This window comes from Larus michahellis, chromosome 9 (genome assembly GCF_964199755.1).
Source record: "Larus michahellis chromosome 9, bLarMic1.1, whole genome shotgun sequence".
Lineage (NCBI taxonomy): Eukaryota > Metazoa > Chordata > Aves > Charadriiformes > Laridae > Larus > Larus michahellis.
In genome coordinates, this window is record NC_133904.1 from 11,893,707 (window position 1) to 11,912,770 (window position 19,064).

At 41.1% G+C, this 19,064-nt stretch overlaps 1 protein-coding gene across 1 annotated transcript; it reads left to right on the forward strand.

Annotated features, from left to right (window-relative positions):
- The first annotated feature begins 409 nt into the window (after positions 1–409).
- SLC30A4 (solute carrier family 30 member 4) lies at positions 410–18,860 on the forward strand. The gene is made up of 7 exons (XM_074600646.1): positions 410–1,199; positions 6,098–6,244; positions 11,406–11,559; positions 11,817–12,030; positions 12,328–12,433; positions 15,652–15,786; positions 16,472–18,860. Exons 1-7 carry the CDS (start codon positions 812–814, stop codon positions 16,624–16,626), a joined length of 1,299 nt encoding a protein of 432 aa, XP_074456747.1. The 5' UTR covers positions 410–811; the 3' UTR covers positions 16,627–18,860.
- The last annotated feature ends 204 nt before the right edge of the window (positions 18,861–19,064 follow it).

A 19,064-nucleotide genomic window follows, 5' to 3' on the forward strand; every position in this document is an offset into this window, starting at 1 on the left:
GTAAGAACCGTGCCTTTGACGGGGAGAGAAACTAAAAATACTACAGAATGCAAACTTGTGACTTTTAAAATTTGCAGCCGGAAAAACGAACTATGCAGTTCAGGCTCCCAGCGTACATGAAAACAGCTGCTTGTCCATCCATAGATGATACTTGGATTTTATGGCTTTTACAGTCAAAAGTCTCTGCCTCACCACGACGTTTATCCACCGAACACACAGGCACGTAGGGTCGGGAACGGCCTGTCGGGACAGCCCGCTGCCGCGGTGCCGGGCGCTGCCGCCCCCCGCCTCCGCCGAGCTCCGCGGCCGCGCACGGGCCCGTGTACGGGGTAGCCGGGAGGCGGGAGCGGGTCTCGAACCTACGGCCCTCGGGTGCAGGCGGCGCAGGCGCAGTGCCACGGCGGCCGGCGGGCGCGCAGGGGATACCGGCAGCCGCCGCCCTCTGCGGGGCTGGCCCGGGGTCTTGGGCTGAGGCGCGGTCCCCGCCCGCCGCGATGGCCGGAGCGCGGCGCTGAGGGAGGTGACGCGCATGGCGGCGGCGGCGGCGCTCGCCCTGCGCCGGCAGGGAGGCGGCCCTGCGCCCGGCGCCGCCTGCCCGGCCGCGGCGTGAGCGGGGAGACGGGCTGCGGCGGGGCGGCCCGGGGTGTGACAGCGCCCGCGGCGCCGCGCAGCTCGGTGCCGGGAGGCGGCGGTGTGGCTCGGTGGTGCCGGGGCGCTCGGCGGCGGAGCTCCGCGCCGCGGTGCGGGCCGATGTAGGGGACATGCCCTGACGGGACGGCGAGCCGCGCCAGCAGAGCCGCCCGCCGCCGCTATGGCCGGGCACGGCCTCTGGACGAGCATCAAGTCACTGCTGCGGAGGAGCGAGGACCCCCTGTTCCTGAACGACTCCAGTGCCTTTGACTTCTCGGACGAGGCGGGGGACGAGGACTACCCCCGCTTTAACAAGCTGCGAGTGGTGGTGTCGGAGGACGCCTCGGAGGCGGCCCCGGAGAGGCCGGTGAACGGGGCGCCCCCGGGCCTGCCCTCCGACGACGAGTCCCTGCTGGAGCGGGACGCGGCCCCCCGCGGCGGCCGGGGCCGCGCCGACCCCTGCAGCGGCTGCAGCCGCCGGCGGGAGCGCTGCAAGCAGAGGAGGGTGAAGAAGCGGTTGACGCTGGCCGCCCTCCTCTACCTCCTCTTCATGACGGGGGAGCTCATCGGTGAGTGGGGGGATTTGGTTTTTTGCCGGCCTCGCAGCCTCCTGCGCTGCTCCGGCCTTAGGTTTAAGTATTTACTGAGAGAAACCGTCGGTCGTTCAGAGAGATCAGAGAGCTTAGCCCTAAGTTCAGAGGGTGGTAAGGAGGAAAGTCCACCGGTATTTTCTATGCAAGAAAAGAGGAATTTGCAACTTCCCTTACCTCAATCTCATCAGTCCTCCCGAATGGCATAAAATATGCTTTTTTTTTCTTTGTACGTCTAATGGCTTTTTATTTCTCCTTGTAAGTTGCTCTTAAAAGTTTGTTACGTGTTTTTAGTAAGGGAGAAGCGGCATTTTATTACAGACATAAAGAAAAGAAGATGAACAATTTCATCCTCAGTATTTTTTAATTACTGCCATAAAATCTTGCTATGTTTGCAACAAGGGAAGAAGAGGGAAGTACAGTTTCTAAGCGTGACATTTACCATAATTACAAAGCTCTAATATTGCTGTATTTGTCCTTGTTTACACTCTGTTATTTACAACTGAAAAGACAAATCCTGAGCTATCGATCTGGTGAAGAAGCCACTCTCTTGGCCACTTCCCAATGCCCTGCTGCACTCTGGACTAGTGTATACTCCATCCAGACATAAATCTTAGGATCAGTAAGTCAATTAAAATAAGTATTCTAACACTTGCCATTACAACATGTAAGAATACCAAGTAGCTTGATGAAATTCTTTGTGGTTTTTGATTTTTGTACTTGGCAGAAGTATGGTGGGTTTTTACCTGGAAATTTGTTCCTGTCTAAATGTGTGATTGTTGTCAGAAGAATGAATCCGGTGCTCAAGTTCAGGTTTTGTTGCTCGCTCATAAAGACGTGCCGTCGTTTGCTGGTCAGGTTGAAGAGCACCTGTGCGTTGTACAGCAGTCTGTACAAAACCACTGTGCTTTACATAGCAGCGTAGGCTCGGAATAAGATTAAATTCGCATGTCCCTTGGATGCATAGATGAGCTATTAAATGTTACGCCCTCGCCATTACCTAATGATTTTTACAAAGGATAGTGTTTATCTTTTAATCTCTGTTCATGTATCAATATCAGTGTCCTGTCACCATCTGTCTTTTGGATACGTCCATGCCATTCAGTGCAAGTGTCCGCTTGGTGCGACTCAGCCTCCCGAAGGATGCTCAAACCCTCTCATCCGCTTTCCCCTGATTTGCAGTAGCGGGGAGTGTTACACAGGGCTGGTACATTGACGTGTATGTTGAGCCAAGTCTCTCTAGCAACTATAACAATTAATTGCTTTTAAATTGCCTTCATTTTAACATGCAAGTCTAAATCAGAGCTAATCAGATGAATTATTGGCCATAATTCACCAGAAGAAAAGAAAAAAAAGAGTCACAAAAACTTTCTGGAAGTAAAGAACAGAGATGCCTCAGGTATAGTAACACGGGACCTACATCCTCCTCCTCACCTAGGCAGATTTCATCAGTAACGACTGAAGATCTGATGTTTGCTCCTGTGAAGTGAGCTCATGCTCTTGTATCACTTGTCCAGTGAATTGTATCTTTAAGACAGAAACTTCTACAGGATGGATAGGGAGCAAAATCATTGCTTGAGTATAAATAATACGTTTTGTCCCACATACATAGGAAAAAAAAAAAACCCTAGGAGAAACAGCCTGTTTTTCAGAGACCAGAATACTGACTACATCTGCACCGGCTTTATTTGGGGCCGTATTTCAGGAACGTGAGTTAATGGAAAAAAGTGGGTTTGTCCTTCAACATCTCTCAGTGTGTGTTAGTCATTAACAGCAGTGCCACAGTACATCAGCTCATCACAGATACAGCACTTCACGTCAAACCTGTTGCAGGGATCTGGTTCAATGCTTCCATTTGCCCCTGGCTCCGTTTTTTCTCTGAAAAACTTTGGTTGAGATTTTGGTTCAGCATGAACTCGAGTACGTTTGATAGGCGACATAGTGGTGTATCTCAGACGTCGTCATCCTTTAACGTGAGAGTGATTTTGTTTGTTTTTCTTCATATCAGAGTTGTGTTATATGCTGAATTTAGTTCATCTGAAGGGCCCCTTACTGAATAATATTTCTGAGCTGTTGGCAGCTTGATGCTGAAGTCAGTAGGAGTGTATCTGCTGCAGGCTTTGGATCTGGTTCACACTGCTGTAGACCTCTTCGTAGAGGGATAGGTCTAGAAAGAAAAGGTGCTGAGAGTAAAAATACTCTCTCATCACTGTCACATCATCTGTTGTTTCTCCCTTACAGCCAGGCCTTCTGCAAGCTCAGCTCTGGGTGGCAGGTTTGTCTGTGCCACGTGTTGGTGCTGTAGTGTGGGCTCATCCTCCTTGGGTTCGTGTACTCTATTACCAGCCCTGTTGCATTATTTGGGCGCCAAGGCAGACAGCACTAAGGGCCAGATCCATAAAATATTCAGGCATCCAGCTTCCACGGAGAATAAATAGAGGACTTGGGTATCTCCGTACTTCTCTGGATCTTGACCTGAATGACTTGTCATAGGGCAAGTAATAAGCAGCAGAACGAGTAATTAAAGATAGAGCTCTCAAGTCCTGGGTCAGAGCCCTACCTGTTTAATTTATTTCTCTCCAGCCCTGTATTGTATTCTGTCTGGTTGGTTTCAAATTTTAGAACTTTTTGAATTGATCTGTAGCTCAGGTGTTTGGGAAACATTGTTTGATCACATAGGGCATTTTAACTGACTTCTTTCTGTGATCTTTGGCAGATTAGAGTTTTTTAGAAAAAGGCGGAAGACCTTATCAAACAATTAATTTGTTCAGTAAAAATCTGTCTGCTGTCTGTTGCTGATGCCAAGATGAAGGAAATCTTGTTTCAGCAGCTTTTTTATGAAATCTTGACTGGCATATTTTTTCCAAAGTGTGACCAAGCTCATTACGCCAGCCCACCTCAGTGTTGTTTAATTTGATGAACAGTCATCGTAAAAGTCAGATAACAACTTATACTCTGTGGGAAACATTTTGCATCAAGAAATGAAAAACACGTTTCAAGTCCTAGTTAGCTTTTCTGACAAGGTTTTGATGTTTTCAGCTATGTTTAGAGATTCCTAATTGATCGTCCATGAGGAGGACTGCTCTCCTTCACGGGTCACTGAAAACAGTCGTGAGCCATCAAGCTGACTATTTGTAAAGGTTATAGATGTCTTTTTTTTTTCCAAGTTGCCAATAGTGTTTAAACAGCCCTTAGGCAGTGCCTTTAACCAAGCAATGAACCAATACATTTGGAAACAGAGAACCTTTGATTTCAGCAGTTAATACATCTCAATTATGTTTTCTTAATCCACATGCTGCCTTATGATTAGCTTCAGTACCTGAATTCATTCTTTATCATTTTATTTTTAAAGTATTTAAAAGTGAGAGACTAGTTGAAATAGAATTGACTTATTTTGGACTGAAGTGATTCTCAAAATTTATACATATGAATTAACCTACGTACTTTAATGATCATACATGTAAACTACTGAATTTAAGATATAAATTATTTTTTCTTCTGTCTTGACTATAAAAGAGGCTAAGTTGCACATTTCTAAGTCATATTTTTTAAATTGTGTGAGAACACAAATTAATTCAGAAAGGAAAGGCATAACTCATTTTACTCAAAAAGCTGCTGAATTGCTAAATCTTAGAAACTCCGCATTTTTGAGCTGTGATGGTCTTTGGAAAATTTCAGCCTCAGAAGAATTTGACTTAGAAACTTACGAAGAACTGAAGAAGAGGGGATGGAGGAAAGGAGCTGGTTGAAATGTAGTGTATTTGGCAGTTCCCCACAGTACAAGCAATACTACAGTATCAGCCGTGCTGCTTGTGTTTGGCTGGGGAGGAGAGTGTAGCTCTGTCTGCAGGTGTGTACGTACACACACCCTTCATGACCAGAGTTGTGAGTTTCCCTTTGCTATTTCCTCATGGACAGCCTCTTCACTACGACATTTTTAATTGTGTCTGAGAATACCTTTACTTGAAATGTTAGTTGGAGCCGCAAGCTTGCCAAATGGCACGCCAGCTGCATGCTTTGCTCAGTAGAATTTACAGGCTGAATGACAATCTCAAGGTAAAAAGAGAAACTAAATCATAGCTGAGCTGACACTAAAGAAGTGATCTTTTCTGAGAAAATGAGCTTACCTTCATGTATATGGAAGACAACGCAGCATGTCCTTGATTCCTCTTTGGATAAGGGATGGTTAAGAGAGAGGTGCATTGTTTAAATCTCTCACTCATCCGATAGTAGCATTAGCAACTGAGTTGGAACAAAGATATTAACCTTTGATCTGAGGTTATTTGTCTCAATGCAGCTCATAATTGCGAGAAAAAATTATGGTAATAAATAACAAAGAAGAACGCTGTGCAAGTAAAAGTCCTTGTCTGCAATATATATTGGAAGAACTTACACACCCTTGCTAGGACAGAAAATAATGAAGGTTAAAAGATAATGTAATAAAAATAAAAATGGGGCAGGGTAAATTTCCTTGCCAACGAGTCATTTGATTTCTGTCCCTGTTCCATAATGTCAAAATATTTAACAGATGTAGTTTAATAAAAGGATTGGCTGATTAAACATGTACGCATTAATATATATAGAAAAGATACAAAACTGTTTTGGGCCTGATCCTGCAAATGCAAGTAGTCTCAGTGAGAATAACAGGGGTGAATCCTTTCTATATTACTCTTAATAGAAAGCACACTTCACTGCACTTGTAACTCTGGTAGCTTTAAATTATAGCATGGCAAAACACTCCTATTTAGTCATTATAAGAAGGGCTCTCATGTACTTAATGCACTGTTTTGAAAACACGTAACTGTAAGCTATGCCAAGAGGATATTATCTAGAATCATTAAGGTCATATGTCCTGACTTTTTCAACTTTGTTTTCAGGTGGATATGTTGCTAACAGTCTAGCAATTATGACAGATGCACTTCATATGTTAACTGACCTTAGCGGTATTATTTTGACCCTGCTTGCTCTCTGGCTGTCTGCAAAATCTCCCACAAAGAGATTCACTTTTGGATTTCATCGCTTAGGTATGTAGATACCAACTTTTGCTATTAACAGAGTATTTTAAACAACAACTGTAAAAATTACCTAATTCTAGAAGAATAGGTAACTAGGAAGAAAGTAGCAGCAAACCTAAAAGTTGCCTTATGTTTAACACCCTGACTCTAATGTCCTTTCACTGGCCATTGTGGATCCACTACATAGGTTGTGTTGCCACAGGGGAATAGATAATAATAATAAAAAAGTTTTTAAATTTTAAACCTCAGCCAAAAGCAAAGCAAAGTTTGATGGCAGTTTCACTCGCTGGGAGCAGGATGGGTCTCTCCGTCTCTGTGGAACTAGGACTTAGCAGATTCAGAGTTAAATTCTGGATGCTTGATTCATCTTCCATCTTAAAGAGGGAGGTTGGGGAATTGGATACAGGATAACAATGTAAATATGACTTCCTACAAATGAACCATGGCCTGAAAAGTTTAAAAAGGGTTGAGAGGAGGGAAGCTGTCTCCAGAAGAACAAGGGTGGATATGCAGCTGTGTTTCACAGCCCATCCATAGTTACTGGGCTGTTGCTGGTCAGGCCCCTGTGCACCTTTGTGCTTTGGAATTGAGGCTGTTGAGCAAAAGAGGGACATATTCTTTGGTCGCTCACCACTGTACCACTGTTACTGCCTGTGTGACACACTGAGGAGCTTGTCGGTGCAGGAGCTGTATGTGTCAGTCAGTGGTTGTTCACAAGAGATTATTGCTGGTGGCCAGGATTTACAAAGTACCATTGACTTCAGTAGAATTGCGACACTGGAAAAGTCCTATTCAATGTGAAAAATGACATCTTAATCCACAACTAAAAAGTTCCGTAGAGCGTATTATCAGAGACCTCTGCCCTGCCAGAAGCCACATAAATCTTGCACTCCCCAAACCACACAGAGCAGAGGTCGAAATGTCCCATGGTTTGCGATACAGTAAGTTACTTAGCCTCTGCCCATTTTAGGCATCTGTAAAAAGAACTATAAACAGAATTATATACTAAACTTTGGAAGGGTATTTTCAGGATTCATTACTTCATGTTTGGAATTGTAATGATGATAAAGGGTGTTTTCATGTGGTTGCTAACTGGATATAATAATTCATAAGACACAGCTGCATATCCTGTATACATTTTACCAAAAGCTTCAACCTTTATTTTTCATGAAATAGATAATTTCTAGTGTCACAGTTTGTTACCTCTGCTCTATACATTCTACAGCATATATTTTTCAAGGAATTTCAAAGTCTTATGTAGTCATTACTTGCAATTCTTATTTTGGCTGCTAGAACAGCAGTAGAATTCAACAACTCCATCACTCCTAGTCATTTGTCATCAGTTAGTCACTAATGCATGAATGCATAACTCTGTACACTAGCGAAGATCTTTGGGGCTTTAGCAAGAAAACATTAACAATGCCAGCATTTCCCATTACAAACTTTTCTTTCAAGAAGTTTTAATTTTGCGAGAGGCGCTCCCCTAATACTGAAACCTGACCTCGCAGGTATGCCCCTTGCATTTTCTCATTCTCTCCAGACGGATGTTTGCTGGACATACATACTTTAACCCTATTTAAAAATAATTTGAGTAGTTCATATGTCGTAGTAACTTTTCTAAAACCAAATAGTACATACATTGAAGATGCCATGGCCTAGCTTAAAACAGCGGTTACTCTTAAGAAGATTGAAAGAAAATTATTTAGCCATTAAAAGCTTACTCGGTTCTGTAAATTTTCACTGACTTTTCAATTAATTAATTTGAGGGCTCCATAGCACTTTGTAAACACAAATCCCTGAGGATTCCTGCCACCTCACTTGCTGTATCTTTTATTTTTCCCATTTTACTGCCAAGAAAAATACTGGCCAGACTGATCCAATGGTGGATCTATGGTCTGCATCTAGCCCAAAGAATTAGTCTGTATCGCCCACCAGCTTCTCCCTGGGCACCATCTTCTTCCTGGGAGAAGCTACAGAGAGCAGCTTCTCAGTTCTGCAACAATTACTCCCTCTTTTCTGCTGCCCAGTGCCAGTAGGTGGTCAAACACTAGAACAGGTTGCGGAGTCTCCACAAAACCCAACTTGACGCAGCCCTGAGCAGCCTGCTGTAGCTGACCCTGCTTTCAGCAGGACTACACAGTCTCCAAGGGTTCTTTTCTACCTCAGCCATTCTGCAGCAGCAGCAGCAGCAGTACCACTCTGTCTGGAGGAGGAGGACTAGAGCCTGAGGGTGGGAGGAAGAGTTTCTGTGTCTGCAATGAGGAAGGGGAAGCGGGTAAAGGCCCTGCGTCTGGGCTCTGCAAATACAGAAGATGGGATGGTTCAAAATTACTACACACAGCTTTTTAAAGTCACATTTGTGAAATTTATTTGCCTGATTTTAGGCACCCAGTCTGAACGCTGCGGCCTGAGGGCCCAGTTTCACACATCAGTGAATGCTGACAACGGAACAAAGCTGCTTCTAGGGTATATCCTCACTGTAACACATTTTTCCAAATAACCTATATGTATGAAGCTTGTCAGCAAGTAATACGAGCTCAACAATAGCTTGAATTTCATGAGAGAGATGTTAAAACATGACAGAATGTTAAAAATAGGGTACAGATTGAACATCTGTCACAGCAAAAATGTGGAGCATTTGTTTAAAGCTGGGAATATATACCAGAACTATCTCATCGCTGACCTGCTTTGCATTAAGTTTTAAGATAATCGATATATATAGTAAGCATGAAAACATTCTAATGAACAACATTTCTGGTGCTCATTACCATTTTTGTTTGCAGAATGATGAATTTTCAAACTCATTCCCGTAAACATTGCATTGTAAAGACAACAGACCTATTAGTTGTCTAGTCAAATTCCAGAAGGAAATTAGCACTAGTTTTCATTTATGTGAATTCTCTTTGAGTACATAATTTGTATGCTCCATCTTCAGTTTTATTCCATTTTCAGTGGTGAAAAGGAAGCTGACAGATTCAGGAATGGGTTAGAAAAATGAAGAGAAAATGATGGAAATTGCTGTCGTGTCTAAAAAGGATTATATTCTTGAAGCCAAAAATAGTTCTGTTTCACCACCAAGTGGAGGTACCTCCTTCTCAGCAAAGCACTGAGTAGATTTAAGCATAGATATGGAACCTGGCATTTTTCCATTGCTGCAGAGACAATGTTAGTAATGACAGAATCAGTCAGTCCACTGAGACAGTGCATAGTTCATTTCACAGGAAGTGAAAGATCTCAGCACAAATCTACAATGTTGACATGACAATGACTCTTTGAAAGAAACTGCGAGGAAAACACTGGTTTCCGTTGTAGAAAACATGGTTTTAGACTATAAAACCATAATACATTATTTCTCTGGTAAAGGCTGATGTGCCATGGCTTCACAAATTTTTTAGAAAGCGTTCTGTAAAACTTTCTAAGCAATGTATTATTCTTTTTAAAGGCCGTTGCCCAGAATAATCTACCTGCTTTGTAAAGAACACTACTGCTTGCATGGATATTTCCAGGACTTTCATGTTGCTCTGAAATTATCTGAGATTGTGACAGTTGCCTTTCAGAGCCTTGTTACTGCCTGGTAATGCTGGTACTTGTCCAGGCATTGAGACACTGCCGAACAGCTGAATGCGTTGGTGTGAGTTTCTTCTCCTATGATGATGTTAAAAATTCAGTGTATGGATCAAGTGATTTTTGGCGATATTAAAATGCTGATATAGCTGCATGTTTTTTACTGTAGTATTCAATAAATAAAATTAAGGCAGTTTTGTGTTGGAAATGACAGCCGCCGTAATCAAAGTTGTACTACACACTGACAGATTCAAAGCAGAGGGAGAGGTGAGGCGAGGCAATTCTCAGATCAGTATTCTTAGAGCTATGGTACAGCTAAGAGCAGAATTTTGCCTTTACTGGGGAATAAATCAGGGCAACATGTGTGGAACAAGAGGGAAGAACAACCATTAGAGTTCCAAGTAAATTAATTCCAACTCTGATCTTTGAATTCACACAGAAAGGCTAAGATGCCAGTGATCCATCTGGCGAGTGACAGTAATGAGCATTACGCATAATGATTACAGATTACTCAGGCATGGCTGCAGATTTATGTGCAACACAATGGAGCTAGCATTAAGGTTTTCCCAGTGCTTTTTGTAAAGCCCTGTATTAACTTGCTTATAACTGAGACAGTCTTTTAACTGGGCCAGTGTTTTCTCTGTCAGGTATCTTGCCTTTTTTTTTTTTTTTTTTCCAAAGTTTCAGCTGCAACAGGGCAATCATTTTCAGAATATGAAGCTAGAGGGTAAAAGTATGCTTATGTTAAAAGGAATCTGGTGACCCATTTGGAAATACGTATATTCTTTATAGTAGGACCTTAAAACTGTAGTGTGGACTCATCCTCCTCAGGTTTATGTATGCTATTACCAGCCCAATTTCATGAATGGGTACTGAGGCAGACAGCACTTAAGGGCCAGATCCATAAAATATTCAGGCCTATTTATCTCACATCAGAACAGCAAGAACCTTGTAGAGAGCTGTCACCACTTTCCACAGATGTAAATGTCAGCGGAAGGTGTGGAACAATGAAATATTAGTTGTTTATATTAACTTTATAATTTTCTCTTTATTTAGATGTACGTGCCCTTTTGAAGGACCCTGCTGATCAAATAAAATTCCTACACCAAAATATTGGTCATAACACTCTTACTTTTGTGAAATATGAGTATTTGGTAAACATTTGATAATGTTAAACCAGCATATTACAGCAATACAGAAACTTAGATTAAGCAATCCTTCATATCTGAAATTTGCAATATATAACATGTATGTACGCACATGTCGAGAAGCTTAGGTGTAATATGTCTGACAAGTTTGTACTGTTCAGTTCCTTAATCTTTTTATATTTTTTTCTCCAGAGTCATTGCTCATGCAGAAGTTCTCAGAGAAAACATAATTTGAGGGATATACTGACAGGGAGGTGTGAAGGGGTGGATTAGAACAAACTCCATTTTTTTAATCCTATTTCATGAGTTTTATTTACTGCACAACTTGTTAGTTTTGCATTATGGTTACAATACATGTAAAATAGTTAAAATAATCAAGGCTTTATCCACATTCTAATTTGGAAATAGAAATAGATCTGAGATTCACTTTTGTAATGTTGTTTCCTTTCTGTTTGCAGAAGTATTGTCAGCCATCATTAGTGTATTGCTGGTCTATATCCTTATGGCATTCCTCTTGTATGAAGCTGTTCAAAGGACTATCCATATGGACTATGAAATAAATGGCGATATCATGCTGATTACAGCAGCCGTTGGTGTTGCAGTTAACTTAATGTAAGATCTCCCTTTCTCTCTATTAACACTCATAAATATATTTCTGAATAAGCTGCTAATTCATTCATGGCCTGTAACTATTTCATGGGATCTAATTTTACTGGACCTCTTAATTTTCATAAATTAGACAAGAAATGATACTGAGTATTTCTTTTTCAAATCTTTGGTTTAAAAGGAAAGAAAAAAAGCAACAAAAAACCCCACCCACCAAACCCTAAAGCCTGTTTCTTGGAGTGTTTTTCTTCTTTCACTTTCAGAATGGGTTTTTTGCTGAATCAGTCTGGCCACCTTCACTCCCACTCCCATTCCCACCCTCACTCTCACGTACCTCAGTCGAACTCTCCTAACACAGCCCACAGCAGTAGCCACGGTCACAGCAGCCTTGCCGTGAGAGCAGCATTTGTACATGCCCTCGGGGACCTGGTACAAAGTATTGGTGTGCTCGTAGCTGCATATATCATACGCTTTAAGGTAAGGAATGGCTAGTCTTTGAGCCAGGGTGGAATTCTTTTAATTTTAACTTTTATGATTAAATTAAAAAGGGACTTGTTTTTGTAAGTTATTTAAAAATACTTTGTGATATTCTATTATAAGCTTCATACATTCATGCAAAATAAGCAAAGATTATATTATGTATTTTGTAACTATTCAAACGAAAAGAAAGATTCATGAAAGTTGGAGCTAGAAGTAACTGCATTTTCTGAGTCACATTTTTGTAAGTGAGCTTATTTTCATACCTTCTTTAACACTTTGAAACTTCCCTTGCAGCCAGAATACAAGATTGCTGATCCTATATGTACATATGTATTCTCCATACTGGTGGTTTTGACAACGGTTCGAATTCTGTGTGACACAGGGGTTATTATTCTGGAAGGTAAGATCTGTGCAGAGTCTGCAGTATTTTATATGTCAAATACCAGCGAGCTTTGGCGCTTGTTTGACGTCATGATCACCATCTCTAGCAAAGTGGATTGTGTCTGGCGACCTGTTTATCCTGCTGCCGCTTTAGTCTGTTGGTTCTTGATGTCTCATCTAAGTTGCAGCAGTCTTTAGGTGTCTTGGACCTCTGCAGTGAAACGTACAGAACTTTCTTGTGTGTCTGTAGTGGCTGTCAGCTAAACTAAGTGAACATTTGCCCAGACTGAGTTCTACACTATCACTTTAATTACTTCTAAAGTTAAAGTGAATGTGAATGCGTGTAAAAGGAGGAAGCAAGGTTAGGCCAAATCGCTGGACAGGTGCGTCACACCTGTCCTTTCTTCCCCTTTTCCACAAGTGCGGTTGTATTACTTGCGTGCTTCTACTGTTAGCATAGGGGAAGCTGCAAGTAAAGTGTGATGTGGAAAGGAAGAAGGAAAAAAAAGGAAAGAAAAAGTTGAACATAAGCTGAAGAATATTCTGTCATGCGGTGACTTAGAGGTAAAGATGCCAGCAACATTCTTCGCATTATTACAACTAACATGCCAACTATTAATGCTTGATCTAGTACTTTTACCATATGAAAGTGAAAACGTCAGGGATGGAAAAAAAATCCTAGGTTCTAGCTGCACCTTCCTATCTGCCTCATGTGAGCTATTATTGACTTTACTTTTATTATGTTACGAGGCCCAGTCCTGTTCAACATATTCATCAGTGACCTGGATGAGGGGATAGAGTGCACCCTCAGCAAGTTTGCTGGTGACACAAAGCTGGGGGGGTGGCTGACACAGCAGAAGGCTGTGCTGCCATACGGAGAGACCTGGACAGGCTGGAGAGTTGGGCAGAGAGGAACGTTATGAAATTCAATAAGGGCAAGTGTAGGGTGCTGCACCTGGGGAGGAATAACCCCATGCACCAGTACAGGTTGGGGGCTGACCTGCTGGAGAGCAGCTCTGTGGAAAGAGACCTGGGAGTCCCGGTGGACAACAGGATGACCATGAGCCAGCAATGTGCCCTTGCGGCCAAGAAGGCCAGTGGCATCCTGGGGTGCATCAAGAAGAGTGTGGCAAGCAGGTCGAAGGAGGTCATCCTCCCCCTCTACTCTGCCTTGGTGAGGCCGCACCTGGAGTACTGTGTCCAGTTCTGGGCTCCCCGGTTCAAGAAGGACAGGAAACTGCTGGAGAGGGTACAGCAAAGGGCTACGAAGATGATTAGGGGACTGGAACACCTCTCTTATGGAGAAAGGCTGAAGGATTTGGGTCTCTTCAGCTTGGAGAAAAGACGACTGAGGGGGGATCTTATCAACACTTATAAATACTTAAAGGGTGGGTGTCAGGAGGATGGGGCCAGGCTCTTCTCAGTGGTGCCTAGGGACAGGACAAGAGGTAATGGGCACAAACTTGAGCATAGGAAGTTCCACCTAAACATGAGGAGGAACTTCTTTACTTTGAGGGTGGCAGAGCCCTGGCACAGGCTGCCCAGAGAGGTGGTGGAATCTCTGTCTCTGGAGATATTCAAAACCCGCCTGGATGTGTTCCTGTGCAACCTGCTCTGGGTGACCCTGCTCTGGCAGGAGGGTTGGACTAGATGATCTCCAGAGGTCCCTTCCAGCCCTACCATTCTGTGATTCTGTGTGATTCAATGTCAAGTGCCTTTGCTATCATTTAGGAGGAAAAAAGAATCCAACAAAATGGAAGTTCACCGACAAGGCAAAAATAGTGAAATTTGCTTAAGAAAGCTCAATTAGCTTCAAGACAATAGCTAAGATTTAGCTGAAGAAAACAGATAAGACAAACTAATGGTGTATCCGATTCCAAATGTTTTAAGATGAAGCTGTTTGCATAGGTATCCCAGTTGTCATAAAAATATTTGCATTAATGATGTTATTAAGTGTGATGACAGGTGGGCTTTATGTACGCTGGGGAATTTTTCCAACTCAAATTCAGGATCTCCAGAGAACGGACTTGCATTTATGTTGGAGACTACTGCTACAACATCAGGGTCCTTGGAGCTGTATCAGCTTTCAGTATTCATTTTAACTTAAGTTTCATCATTATACTAGAAATGCTAAATTAAAAATGTAAATTATTATCTAATACAAGCAATGAGATTCTAGCTTTTAATGTAGATTTGTAAGGCAGCATGGAAGTCTATCGATAGCATGATGTGAGATATCAAAATTTCCTGGGAAAAAGAAAGCTGTAGAAATAATACTAGTCAGTTAGCTAGTTACTTATCAGCTAAATAATTTTCTGTTAGTCTTCACTGGAAGGAAATTTTTGTTTAATATGAGACAATCCTAGACACTGAACTTTCAAAAGAAATGGTACTGGAACTGACATAATTTAAAAGACATTAAGGCATCAGGTTCAGAGAGGAGTCATCCAAAAATTCTGAAGAAATTTGAGAATCAAGTGGCTGAACTCCTCATAGTATATAATAATCAAACTCCATAAAACTGAAAGATAAGGAGTAAGGAGCTATGATAGAAACCAAACTATTCAGAAACAGAGTTTATTCGGTATTTTTGTACTAGTTTTTGAGCCCATGTTGGTAATTTAAAATTTTGATTCTGCCCTTTGTACAGCTAAAGCGGGGAGCAGGGAAGCTATAGAGGTGCTGTAGCTGCTGAAAATACTATGACCAGAAGGAATTTGCAAAGATGCCATGCAGTGAGACAGATGTCATATGTGTTAACCACTGCAGATGGATTACTATAAGCATTTGAAAATTATACCAGTTACTTGAAGAGAGTTCAAGAGGGGTTACTTGAAGAGAGAAGCAAGGGGACAGGCTCTAGCATTTTTATTTTTTTTTAGGTTCTGACCTTAGAGTCTGGTCTAAGCAGTTACAAGGGGTTAGAAGCTGCAGTAAAGTTGCCTACACAAATACATCACTCTAAAGGAGCTAATGCTGGCTGTTGCCAGAGAGCGGATTCTGGACAGGACAAATTACATTTGAGTCAACACTGCAACTCCTGTACAACTTCTGTATCCGTACTGGACTTAATATGTCAATTTGCATATTCTTCTCTGTTGATAACTTGGAAGTTACTGATCACCTCAAACAGCACAAATTATAAACTCTCTTGACATTGACATCTGTCATGACATTTTAAAGGCCACAGACTTTGCAGAAGACAGAATTAATTTTATCTCATGTTTGGTATCACAGGAGTTCCAAGGCATTTAAATGTGGATCGCATTAAGGAAGACTTGATGAAAATTGAAGATGTTTATTCTATAGAAGATTTAAATGTTTGGTCTCTCACTGCAGGAAAAACAAGTGCCATAGTCCACTTGCAACTAGGTAAGCTGCTGTGTAGCATAATTCTAGATTAAGTCTGTAGAAAAAACCACAAATTTCTCTTCTTCATATTGTTACTTAAGTTGAACCAGGAAATAGCATTCTGGGGAAAAAAACCAAACCAAACTCTACTAACTATGAGTTTGTACAGGGAAGTATAGAACCCATTAGCCCAGAAGGACACAGTGTAAGTGAAAATTGTGCAAAGAAAATATATTCATACTGAAATATCCAGTACCAATTCTTTGCGTAGGAAATAAAAATAATTTCTTCTCAGAAATTCCCATATTTTGATCAGGGAAAGACAGGGTGAAGTTATAATGTGGAACAATCTGACATATGAAAAATAAATATGTTTTGCCAAAACACATGCTGATTTAGACATCTAAGAGTACTATGAATATTAATTCTTAGTAAGAAAGCTCATTTTTTGGGGGACAGTGAGGGGTGGTGTCTAACACACACGGTTCCATCAAGATGTGATTCTAGTTAGAGGATACAGGCCTAAAAGTGTAAAATAATATATAGAGAGTACATAGTGACCACAGAACAATATTAAATTAATAAATTAATGAGCATGAACAAAGATTATTCTAGTCGGTGACTCTGTATGATAAATTTGAGAACAGCAGGATTGTCCAGGTTTCTTGCAGCGTGAATTCTATTAATTATTTTCTTGATTTTCCAGTTCCTGGTAGTTCATCTAAATGGGAGGAGGTTCAGTCCAAGGCCCGGCAACTGCTGCTGAACACGTTTGGAATGTACAAGTGCTCTGTCCAGCTTCAGAGTTACAGGCAGGAAATGAGCAAAACCTGCACAAGTTGTCAGAGTTCCAGTGCCTAATTTCGTATGTTTTGGGAACTGCTGCCTTATTCTTTATCTTGTAGTCAAAGACTGAGAGCAATAAATGCAAAATGAAAATGATCAAATAGAAACCATTAATACGTGGATTTGTATCATGTAACACGCAGCAGGGAGAACTGGTGCTGCAAAAAGTGCAGTGGTCGCCCTACAGAACATGTATTTCACTCTCTCCCTTGTACTAGTTTATTCAATTTATTATGATTTTGAGACAAAGCTGTTTTCAGATTATTGTTTACAAACTGCAACGTGACTTTGCAGATACCTCACAAATTACAGTCCAATATTGTCCTTTAATAACTACGTACCACAAAGTACCTGCACTCCAAATGGAGCATCAAGTATTCAGTATTTCAGTTAAAGTCTCTAATGCTGATCACGTCAGGGTTCCATAATATGTCACGATCCCTGAATTCACTATACAGTATTTTTGCAGTAGTAATTTTCATACAGATCTTAAACTCTAATGCATACAACGCTAGTTGGATTCTTTTGGAAACTGTCTCTTTGGAGATGCTGCAAAATACAGAATTCACTGTACCCAGACCAGAAAGTTAGCTTTAATCTGGGCATTCAGTGATCCAGACAGGAAGATCCTTGCCCAGACTTCTGGTATTTAACTAGAGACCCAACACTGGACCCAAAGTGTTTTAAGTGAGTTATCTTTAATGTATTTTAGAATAGGGTTTATACATTAGAAACAGGTTATTTATTTTACAAAGTTTTGACTTGTAAGATGAATTTATTATTAATATTCTTTAATGTCTAAACCAACATTTTGATTCACATTAAAAGGCCAGTTGACTAGCATGCATTCTAATTATAAATAAATGTCCTGTAATTGATCATTTTTCCATGATTGTTTAGTCTTAAAAGGAAAATCAAATGATAGAAACTATGCTTGACACGGAGATACTCTCAAACACTATCAACAGACATGCAAGATAATGCATCTTCTAACAGGAAAGCGGGGAGCAGAAGTTTTAGATACGTACTATTCCCTCAGTCACAGATCTCTGACCTTCTCATCTTTGGTTTGAGCACAGTATGGCAGTATCCTGCGAGGAATGCCACTGCAGTAGCAATCCCTCACTACTTAGCTTTATGGATAAAGCAAAATCCAAGCAAGCTCAGCAACCTAATGGTGTTGGATGACAACATTATAATATTGTGTTGGACAACAATATCATAACAAGCTACAGAGGTAGAAAGCCCTTTTCTTATATAGCGAGGGATCAGGCAATTTGAAAAGCCTATTTATTCAACCCCAAAGTCCACAAAATGGAACTGCTTAGCCTCACAGTGGAATCACTGTGCTTTGAATGTACACAGGCTAATAAAAGCTGACACAAAGCTATCACACCGCTCCGAGCTCAGAGTTACACCTGCTTCCGAAGTCATTTGCATTGAAGAAGCTAAGGGCAACAAGAATATGACCTGCAAAGTTCAGAAGACAAGAAGAACTTGGCTTCAAGTATATTTTCTTATTCTGTACTTTGATTTTTATGGAGAACTTCCACTGACATCAAAAGTAGTTCTGTGTGTGGATCAGAAAGGAAAATTTTTGCCCGGTAATGGATATTGTGATATTAATTTGTGAATACTTAAGCTATTGTCTGTTTTGAAACTTGCTAGAGTTTCACATAATCATCAGGCTGATTTATACCTGCAATTGGTGGTATTTATTACCTGCAATCTTGGCTTCCTTTGTCCCCTTTTTTTGAGGTGGGGGTCACATGATGAATTTTTAGAGGTGAACACTGACAGCGCAGTATGAATTTGGACAAAGTGCACATAACACTGGATTATGTTTGTATCTGCTCTGGCAAGAAGTGGGAACACTTGCCTACAGCATGGGAGCACATGCAGCTCAGAGGCAAAGTAGCACTGTAACTGGGAAGTTAATGCTTCAGTACAAACTATCATTAATTAAGCCATATCACAGTTCATGAAAAATGTGCATCCCATCCTTACAGACTTACTGGAAAAAAAATACCACAAACAAACAACAGGTATTTTGCACATAGTAATACTCAAATAGGTTTTAATTAAATTGGGGTTTACAGTTGCTGTAATTAGAAGTTGAAGTACAGTAGACATGTATTGTATTTGGAGTTTTTTATTGTAATAATTTACTACACATTTGTTTAATTGAAGAAAAAAGCAGAAATGTGTTGCTTTATTGTGGGTTTTATTAAATCAATTATTAAACTTCACATTGTTGTCTTATAAAATATTTATTTGTATTGCTGTCTCTTGTAATCATCTTTGATTCTTACAGCAGCTGTTTTTCGAACACTTTTGTCTGAACAGTCAAGCTTAACTCAGTTTGGAGATGCTATATATAGAATGAATTATGTCTCCCTCTGTAGTCAAAACAATTTAAGTCTTGTTATTTCCCGTGCAATAATTGCACTTTA

Bases quoted from the DNA above. Each gene is read 5' to 3' on its own strand.
- SLC30A4 (XM_074600646.1), top strand. From the start codon at position 812: ATGGCCGGGCACGGCCTCTGGACGAGCATCAAGTCACTGCTGCGGAGG. The intron at 6,245-11,405 runs GTATGTAGATAC...TTCTGTTTGCAG, and splicing joins TTTTGGATTTCATCGCTTAG to AAGTATTGTCAGCCATCATT. The intron at 15,787-16,471 runs GTAAGCTGCTGT...TTGATTTTCCAG, and splicing joins CATAGTCCACTTGCAACTAG to TTCCTGGTAGTTCATCTAAA.